This window comes from Pelmatolapia mariae, linkage group LG16_19 (assembly GCF_036321145.2).
Source record: "Pelmatolapia mariae isolate MD_Pm_ZW linkage group LG16_19, Pm_UMD_F_2, whole genome shotgun sequence".
In the NCBI taxonomy this organism is placed as follows: domain Eukaryota; kingdom Metazoa; phylum Chordata; class Actinopteri; order Cichliformes; family Cichlidae; genus Pelmatolapia; species Pelmatolapia mariae.
In genome coordinates, this window is record NC_086241.1 from 16,921,042 (window position 1) to 16,931,939 (window position 10,898).

At 37.2% G+C, this 10,898-nt stretch overlaps 1 protein-coding gene across 1 annotated transcript; it reads left to right on the forward strand.

Moving 5' to 3' along the window:
• Positions 1-8,791: 8,791 nt before the first annotated feature.
• On the forward strand, positions 8,792-10,052 carry hoxd12a (homeobox D12a). Its single transcript, XM_063499384.1, has 2 exons — positions 8,792-9,341; positions 9,814-10,052. Exons 1-2 carry the CDS (start codon positions 8,792-8,794, stop codon positions 10,050-10,052), a joined length of 789 nt encoding a protein of 262 aa, XP_063355454.1.
• Positions 10,053-10,898: the final 846 nt, after the last annotated feature.

Below are 10,898 nucleotides of genomic sequence, written 5' to 3' on the forward strand. Positions count from 1 at the left end.
ATCTTACACAGCCATTTCTGGCATTTTAGGATGTCTTATCTAATTGAGGTATTATATCCAGTTTTTAGTCCGTTTCAATCGTTTCTGTTGAAAGGTAGTTAGGGTGTATTCATAAGACAATTACAGAAAAGTATTTAACATATTAACTCGGTATGTGAGCACATAACACCCGTGCTTGGACTAGTTTGTCGACGTGAAAACACTATAAAGGCGCCCTCAGATAATCCTATGTGCGTCCTCTGGCGCCCCCTGCAGGTTTTAATTTTAATTGCATTGAAATGAGACGTTGAATGGATGTGTTTGTCTGTAGTTTAAGTCCTGACTTGTGTCTGGCCAGCCAATACTAGTGTCTATGACAATGGTTTAATAGATCAATACTGTAATGAGCCTACCACAAGAGTATTATAAAACAGCTGCAAGCAGCTGGAAACTGAAAGAGCTTTATTCCTAATTTACAGTGTCCTCTCTATTATCAAGAATATAATGGAGTTAATCAGCTGACTGTGGGCTATAATGTATTTGTATCACTTGCATTGTGTTGCAGTTTGAAAAAGAAATCATTAACTCAACCCATGTTTTATTTTGTTATTATTATTTTTCAGTTGCTACCAGTGAAAGCGTGACTAAGTGTCAACATGGCAGCATCAGCACCCCCTTTTTTGTTTGTTTTATCCACACAAGTCATAATCATTTAATCAGGGACCCAGCCCACTGTTTAACTGCTGTTGATTTTATTTTTATGTTTTACAACCTGCAGTAAAAGACCAACTAATTAAATTTACACAACTCTAAAGCAAGTTACATGCATTTGTTATACCGTCTGAGAACACAATATGTTTTTTTAAAAAAAGATACAAATACTGTTAAACTAAAATAAGACACTGAAATGCATTGTTCTCCCAGAGCTTTGGGAATTTACATGTAATATAATTAGATAATTTGCATATGCACTGCTTTAATTCTGCAGCTGATGGATCTTTTTATGAATTTTTTTTTAAGTGTGTGTGTTGGTTGGAGGTTGGGCATAAAAAATGATATGCTTAATATGTGCATGAATACAAATGACATGTAGAAGACAGGAAAGGTTTGGATGTGCAGCTACTGCAGTGCGACTCTTCCACAGGCACCATCCAACAAAAGAGAGCTAGTCCTACAGTGCAAAAGTTTATGTACTATAAAAATGTAATCTGTAATCTGTAATTTTGGCAAATTTCAGAGTAATAGACCGAATCTTTTTCTTCTGTACATTAAAAAAACAAAATCTGCAACAGAAAATAAATCTTGCCACTGATTTGTTTGATTAAATCTTCCTTTGAAGTTCAATCTTATTAAGTCACAGTCATCTTGTTGCGAGAGTGCAATTACATATATAATATATACATATAAAAGTTATACACCTTTACCTTCGTTTATGACAGGAGTTAGTGTTAATACTATCCAACCATGCACAGTGTGGAGGAATAAGCATTCCCTCACTTTTCTGCTACATTTACACTCGGACATGAAGGCTTTAATGTGGATGACTTGAAGTGACTCTGAAGGTTTTCCTCAGCAGTTGATGCATTGCACAGATGCATATGTGTTGAGTTACCACATTTCATGACTTAAAGTGTGCAGCTGCACTGAGAACCAGAGCTGTTCACACAGAATTTACCTATGTACATATGTTGGGAACATTTGGAGCCTATAAATATAAACCTGCAGCTTTCATAGTATTAGCCAAATCACTGGGTGGAAAGCAAGGCTGCAGTTGTTCTGATGAAAGGTTATATGTTGTTTCTCCCCTTTTTTTGTACTTAACAGTTACATTTCTCTGTCATGTGGAGTCACCGGGCACACAATTTCTGTGTGTTTTTATGTGCAAGGGACAGCTGGAGTTTGTTTGGACAAAGAGTTTCTTCAGGTATTTATCAATTACTTCTCTCTTCATTGATAGATAATTAGGGCAGTGAAGGTGAGGTCTGGTAGAAAATATGTGTAATCAAAGATTTTGCTATCATTGTGTGTGACGATATCTACTCGCAATTTCATTGTAGTAGCAAAGGTGTCCTTTGTTCTTATGTGAATGAAATTTTCAGACATTGTGATTGCTAAGAAGATTTTCCATTTGTGAACATAATTAACTTTTTTTTTTATTGTAAAGTAAGGTAAAAACAGATAATCTGGAATCTGGAAAAAGTATAAGAAACAGTATCTTATAGAATGGGATAAAATGCAATCAGGTGAATAAAAAAAGTTCATATTGCTTGACTTATAAGTTATTTATTTATTCCGGAGAGCAAACATTGATTAAATGTGCCATTTTTTTTTGCCTATTACAGTAGACAGAGATGACATTGATGCAATAATATCATATCAAAGTATGCATTTTGGAGTGTGAAGCAATAAAAAGCACAAATGAGTTTAACAGCTAATAAATTGTTCACGTTTAGTGTCGATGAGTCACAAGACACAGAAAAAGCATAAGATCAGATTTAATTCATGTACAGTTAAACTCAAATAAACTAGGGACTCGGGACGTGACCATCCTGCACTGGGGTCACACAGTGGTGCTTAAGAGTTGTAGAACATCAGTCTTCAAACTTTACACCTGCAAAGGTTGCTACACTACGCAATGCACAATTGGAGTGTTAACACATTAGAAACCTGTTTCCAAAGAGATGGACAGATATATAAACACCTGCCCAAGCACACAAAACCACCTTTGTGGTAGTTACTCTTCAGTGGTGTCACCACACAAACATACAAAGATAAACAGACATTAGAAACACAAAACGAACATTTACTTTCACATTGTGCTAAGACTTTAGAAAAACGTGTCTGTTTTAATAAGTCAGAAAATACAAGTGTGGGCGGAGAGGAAGAGTCTGGTGGAACGGACATGGGACAAGCTGTCATTTCTTAACTAAGACACCTGCCAATTAAGCCTACATGCTTTGAATATTTCCCCGTAATCTCTAATATCAATTTTGTGAGATGATGGATTTCAAACTGGATAATGAACCACAGACCATAAAACATGGGAGAAGTTTGGGGAGTTTCCCAGTTAACCTCAGTAGATTTGTATGTATCAGTATTCCTCTAGTGACCATTAGTGGAACTGCAGTTTCACGGCTCTTGAGTAGCTTCAGTTGGCCCCCTGATCAGTGGACATTACCTTCTAAAAAGTCTTCTTATACCTCAAACATCTGTTAATTGTTTTTGCAGTAAAGCAGAATTTATTCAATGAAGAGTGAAAAATAAATACATGATGACACACACATAAAGTGTAAAAAATGTACACAACAAACCTATAAAAAACAAAGGTTAGTTGGATATTAAAATATGATCCACAGTGACAAAACTTAAATTTCACATCTGCAGTTATAGGTAAAGTGCAATAGATGAAGAATGAGTATTTTTTCCATTACATTCAGACTGAGCAAATGCACTCGGAATTGGAAAATTATTGATCCATCCTGGCACCACAGTCTAGGTAGTTATCTTGATCCATGGTAAAACAATGTCTAGGTGAAGAATACAAAAAGAGCACCCAGGTTATTGCTAAGAACAATTCCCACAACTGAATAAATGTTAAAAAATGCTAGCAAAGATTTACTGGTTCTTGTTTTCTCCTCATCACATCTCAAGCTCTTGCACAAAAAATAATATGTGAAACACACAAATGTGATAGTAGAATATTAAGTTAATAAATCCTAAATATCGTTTTGATAACCAGGGAGAGTAAATCCGAGGCAACTGTAGGATTACTAATAGCCTATATTAGAGGTGAACAATAACACGAGGCTGTAAAATAATGTACCTCCATCAATGATCAAAGATGCTGAACTTACTTGAAATAATAATCAAAGTGACAAATATACTGAGCTATGTGGGACACACAATCTTACACATAGTAAGATTGTGTGTGATATTAGTCATTCATAAAATCAAGAGAATTAAAGTGTGATATTGTAAAACAGTGATAACTCACTTGTGTAGGCAATTCTCTCAGCTTTTTAAGAACTTCCTGTGCTTAGTGCTTTATTTTTTTTTTCAACACTTGAAGTACGATAACATGGGGCTGATTTTGCAGACAGGGTCAGTGATAGATAAAGTTGTTTCACATGATCCTACTCCTATTAAAATGTGCAGAAGAGAGAACCACTTACACCATCATTAGTGCTTCTGATATTGCTAAAACAATCGATGTACACTGTTAAAACGACTTTGTAGACTTCTTTCTTGAAGTGAGAGGTCCATCTAGTGGCGCTATCTTGTGAATGCAGATGTATAACAAAGGGGAGCATATTATGTTGTCCTAATCGACCATGTTTGAAAGCCACATTGTCCCATAAGTCGAGTTATGATGCATTATTGCAAGTATTTTGATGCTTGCTTGCTTATTATTATTTATTTGTTTATTTATTTTGCTTTAACTAGTCAACCAGGTTAAGATTACACAGGACGTTTTGAGTGAGAGAGCCATGATGAAACATTCACATTTAAACCCTCTGCTTCATTGATACAGAACATGAGCATTTTCCGGTGCTTTTCTTTATGCTTTTAAAAGCCATTAAAAGGAAATACTGTACCGGAATCATGTAAATATTTTTTTTATCTAAATTGTTGAGAATTTTCGTCTTTTCCTGATGTCATTAAAGCAATACTTTTACCACGCCCCACCTCATCTATCAACTCTACACACACAAAAAAGACCAAAGACAAAAAGAAACAATTTGTCAGTAGTGAGAAAATTGACTGCAATCTAAACAATGTGGCAAACTAAATGTTAAGTCACACAGTAGCAACTGTTTTCCACCATACAACTTACAACTTTTGTGATGTATGCTGGAAACTACCCCCACCCTTGTTTTGGGACCACTTTCTTTGCAGTGCTTTCATGGCACGTTTATACAAAATCATGACTGCACTGGAGATGAAGTTGTAATGCAGCATCAGCACCGTCCTTATAACACAGGGTAGCTTTTATAGCCCATAGCATATGAGGCATTTTAACGGTTTTTCACCATCAGTAAATTAATTGTGACGCAGCATATTTGCGAAGAAACTGTGACTCCAAGCTCCAAAAATACACACCACTGATGTATTTGAGTCAGCACACCTAATTTTTAAAGAAAGTGATCCTTTTCGGTAGCCACATTAAAATACAGAAAACAGGAAAAAAAATACACATTTGTGGGAGTACTATCCTCGAAGGAACTCTTGGTTCAGGTCCATTACTTCAGATAATTCTATTGAAAGGCACCAGGGTGTCAAGTGTTCCCAAATGAACGCGACAGTTTCTCAGAATATAATCAGCTTTTTCTCCGATGCAACATCTCACGTTATTATTTCTGTTAAGGTGACCGGAGCTTTATATTTTACATAATGGAAATTTAAGCTGAATGTAAGTCTACAGTCTCTTAAATTTGCTATATTTTTTATGTTTATTTATTTATTTATTTAATTTATTTTTACTTCCAGTGACTCTAAATTGCTGAAATTTTAACTGCGAAAATTCAGTGTAGCATTTCTCAGCCATGAGAACTTGAACGAGGGAAGCAGCAAGTTTATTACCAAGGACAATAGACGGCGGATAGCCCTCAAAGGAAAACAGCCAGACTGGAAACAGCTAGGCTGAATATCCTCAATTTGGCTCCTGACACCCTAAACACGAAGGACGAAGAACAGTAAATGACACTAAACTAGACACTAAAACTCTGTTTTGAAATTGTCGGAGTCTGTAATTTTGTGATTCTTGGCTGCAGCCGAAAGCTCACTTTTATAAAGCAAAACGTTTCCTAAATATAGGTTCACACACGTTTCATGTGCGTTATTATATTAATTTTCTAGCATTAAAGCTAGCATTTCTGATGACTGCTGTCCATTTGGCCTCGATAGAAGCTGTGAACACCAGATTCTGGGCAACACTCGTAGGAAACACGAACAATTCATGGGCGCAGGTAAAACCGTTCATCTGCACACACATTAACCACTAATTGTTCCTAATCCTAATATTTTCTTCTCAATTAGTTTTAGTCATATATATATATATCATCATTAAAATGATGATGTAATAAACGACAAACGACAATACAATTTTCAGATTTTTCTTTTTGGCTTTTTTCTTTGCTGAAGTTTCATTGTAGTGTCTCATGAGTTACTCTGAATACTGAAAACACAGGGCGCATGAGTCGTGCAAAAAAGTGATTGCCGATGTCTGTGTGTGTTTTATTTCTAACATCGATAAAGAAGGGGTTATATATAAATTAAAGAACCTGTTTTGTAAGTATCTATAAGTATCTCCTCTGTGTTCCACATTACAATCAATCGGAACCTTGTTGATAACTTCAAATATATTTACAGAACTCTGTTTATGTTGCATTTTGAGCAGCCGTCTTGGCCAGATGTTGTGAAAAAGACATTTTTAATGTCATTTTTTCAAGTTTTGAGCTGGGTGAAGAAAGTTTGTAATGAAGGTTTGAGAAGGATCAAGGTCACTTTGCCAAAAACCGATTGCAGCGCCTAAATTGTGGCAGGAAGGTTCAAAATGACTTCGAATCATTCATGATATGTGCGATATGTTTGAGATTTGACAGATTAGGCCAACAAGTTATTTGCGACAGTTTAAATCTAAAACTTCGCATAGTCTATATTTTAAAAGTTTTTAAACTATGAAATTTAAAACTGAAAAAGTATAAACTGCAAACCCTGCCCCCAAAACGTCTGATTTTATAACGTTTCCCTCTTTGGAACAGCGTCACTGGACTTTTAATTAATTGAAAAAACGTTGTTTTTAGTCTAACACATATAATTTTAATCCCTTAAAATCGGCTTTGTAAAACATCAGTTCATGTGATTGTTATATTTAGCATACCTAGGTACTGATGACGATGTAGACTCTGGAGACATTATCTCATGGTTCCTTTCCTGATAATCTTTTTTTTTCTTCTTGCACAGGAAACCAAACACGACTCAAATGGTTACTGGAGATAAGCAAAGCTCCTACCGCAGTAAAAACATTACAATGGTCAGAGTAAGGACGTAATGACACGATACAAAGGCTATATATGCATAATGTTATGCTGCCACCTATTGGATTAAAGCCGAAACATCTCACATAATCAAAACACTACAGGTTTATTAAAGCTTTTCTCTTTTATCTTGTATCAGATTAATCCATTCAGAAGCTTTGGCTTTAATGCTAAACATTTCCAGACATATCCAAAAAAACCTGAAACAAAAGAAAATAAAAAAATCACAGCGACAGGTTCAGCATGATTAAATGTTTATTTTACATTTTAGGGATGTTTTGTTTATTTATTCATAACCATAAAATCCTCCATGTCGTCAGTGTCATTTAAAAAAAAAAAACTCAAATTCACGTCAGACCGATTTCAGGGGAATACTGTATCCAAGAAAAAAAAATAAACAAATAATTAATATAAAACATGCAGTAATACCAAAGAAAATAGTGCAATGTACTCCCCATGAATTACAGGCGTCCTTTCGAAAAATAATATGGTAATAATATGGTAGATATTATGGGTGTATTAGGAAAGCTGGTATAACGCACAATTACACCGTGTAGCTGAAGTATCCCACAACAGTACATTCCCACATATCCCAACAGTACGATCATAAATAAATACAGAACACTACAAACAAAACTGACGTTGTTCTAAATTTAGCCAAGCACCTGATATTACCAGAACAAATGTGCTACAAAATGATAGCAGACGGGAGTATTTTCCATTTTATGTAAAGGTACTAACATTTTACAAGAATCTCAGTGTTATTTTGGTACAGTTGGGTTACAGCGCAGCACATTTTACACAGAGATGAAGGCAGCAATACTCTATAGTGAGTTTCATATGTGGCTTTATGGTGATCTTTAACTGGTGTGTTCAGATCTACCTACCTCAAGTTTCTTGAGCAAGTTTTGTCAAATAAATAAATAAATAGATAGAAAATAAAAATAATAGACAAAAAATACTTCTCTAAAAGTCAGTGGGAATTTTCAATCATGCGGTTGTAACTTTGTTTCTGTGTTTAGACCTTGGCTCTTTACCAGCGCAAATAAAGGGTATTTTGCAGGCTATACGAGGAAACCAGGGCTACAATCAAATATTAAATACAATGCCCTGCGTGCACTGAAGGTATGTGACCCTTTATGTCCGTTTATCCTGATATAGTGGCATTGTGTATAAATACAGCACGCCAGGTGTCTGCACAATTTAAGGTTTTTGCGTGCAATTTCAGTGAAAGGGTAGTTAGAATTATGGTCAGGGTTACTGGGCCTTTCATTGTGTCACATGAAAGGCAAAACGCAAAGTTAGTGGCGTGCTATCTATCTATCTATCTATCTATCTATCTATCTATCTATCTATCTATCTTGCATTTCAGTGCTTCCATGTGCACATGCTACTGCATGCTACTGCATGAGTCAGCCCACACAATCAACTTGTTATCCTTGATATCTGCTTCACGGTGGCATCCCAAGTGCTCATGTTCTGTTCAGCAGCCGCTCGTGGCACTGAAATCATCGTGTAAAATCATATTTCTAAGTTTTTTTTCTGAGTAATTGCAAAGATTAAATGGTTGGTTGGAACCATTTCATTGCCCACCCGCCCAATACCAAAACATTTCCTCAAGGAGTATTTTGCTTTGCTGTATTGGAAGCAAGGGTGGGGGCGGAACAACATAGTTTACATATCACGTGACACTGTATTAACAAATCAACAATTACCTTCCCTTTATTCTTCAGGAGTTGCTAAAACGCTTGCAAGAAGCGTTCGAGGAAAGCTCCATGGAAATGTGTGAGCGGAATCCTTTAAATCCCGGCTATGTTGGTTCTCTGTTAAATTTTGCTCCCCCTGAGTCGTTGTATTTCTCCAACTTGCGCGGTAATGGAGCCCATATACCCGGGCTGCATCAGCTCCCTTACAATAGGAGAGAGGTGTGCACGCTCCCGTGGACTTCCTCAAGTTCGTGCGCGTCTGGGCCAGCGGCACCACCACAGAGCCGCGCCTTTGGAGGCTACTGTCCGCCGTTTTTGTCCAATTCTGTATCTTTAAACACAAACTCCTCGAGCGGCCACGTCAAGACACATTTGGAGGAGTCTCCTCGATGCTTTCAGGACACAAGCCAAAAGACAGAGGAGTCTGGCAGCCAAGATGAAGTTTACGCCGGGGATCACGGCGTCCGTTACTCAGCTCTGGACAACCGGTCTCACGGTTCTGCGGCACAGCTTGATCCGGATTCAGCAGGTCCACTGAACGTGAACGGCCCCAAACAGGAGGAGAATCCCATTCACACGTTATCCAGTAACCCATGCTCCAGGACGACTTTTGCTCAAGGTTAAGTAGTTACATAATTCTTCAGGCCAGATTCCTTATTTTATCAGCAGTGCTAGCTATTTTACTATAAAACCACAAATTTGCAACAATATGGGCATGATCTATGTTTCTGTGTGGCCACTGTGTGGTTCTGTGGCTATAACTAATCTCTTATAACGTTATTACAACAGGAATGTATACATGTGGCTATGATTTTATTTTTTATTTTTTTTGGTCCATGTATACTATTTAAAATGTCCCATAATAACTTTGTAGAGTCCTTTGTATGTGTGAGTCATTCTAATTTCAAGTCTTTTTTTCTATAAGCGCAGCAGATGTGGCTTCTTTTTCTTATGATCTTAATAAAATATGTAAGACGTTAGCCACGCTATAAGCAGCGCCTTTGGGACCACTTATTTCCCTTCACCTTATTTAACTGTGGCTGAAGGTGCTGTTAAAGTTTAAATCTTGTTTGCGCCTCTACTCTCTTCAGGTGCCCCGTGGTGCTCGTCGCAAGTGAAAACAAGAAAAAAGAGAAAGCCCTACTCGAAGCCGCAGCTAGCTGAACTTGAGAATGAATTTATGATGAACGAGTTCATTAACAGACAGAAACGCAAGGAGCTGTCAGACAGACTTGACCTGAGCGACCAGCAGGTGAAAATCTGGTTTCAGAATCGGAGGATGAAGAAGAAACGACTGATGATGCGCGAGCAAGCTTTCTCTGCATACTGATGACCTTTGGACTTGATCCTGAGCATCAATAATGTAACGTTCTGCGTCCGCACTCATCTTAGAAATTACTCCATGTTGCTAAATTGATTCCTCCAGTTGTGTTGGAGGAGTCACTGACTGGAATAAATTCCGATGTTTTTTTTCTTTTCTTGAATGAATGAATCTCAACATTTATCAGCTGCACAGGTGGGAAAGGTGGGTGGACGGAATTGGTGGGCCGGGTTTCGCGTCTACAGTCGTGTCTGTCGTTAGGTCTGGGCGACTAAAGCACTTTGGTGAAGGTCATGGAAATACATTTGTTTTAGTTTAATTTAAATGCGCAGCTTCTGTTACGTTATATATCATACCTTCATCAAAAACTTCCAGCATATTTGTAGTATAGTCTAATAAATACAAAAAATAAATTTGCATTGGTGACTGAGACTGAGTAGATTTTTACGCATGCTGGGTCACTTTTGGCTTTAAGATTCTCCAAATGCGCCGTAGGCCACAGCTTCCAAACTGGTCTTAGCCGGCGGATGATAATCAGTCTATAAACCCACTTGTTTCTCATCCAGCGCAAATATGAGACCAGCTTAAACGGAAATGTGGAACCATTTGTTTTTGTGTCTTTTGTATGACGGCCTTTGCATGTAGTGCAGCCTTATTGTAGAAGGCAACAGTCAAGTTCACGTTTACGATGTGAAAAACATTAGCAATAGTCAACACTGCAAAATATATCTCATGATTGCATGCCCTTCCCCTAATTGCTGTTATTTAATCAAATGTCTGAATTACCCCCCTTTTTGTGTAAATCTGTTTAAAGAAGTAATGCGAAACTACTTTTCGCAGCGTATTTGGCGCTAG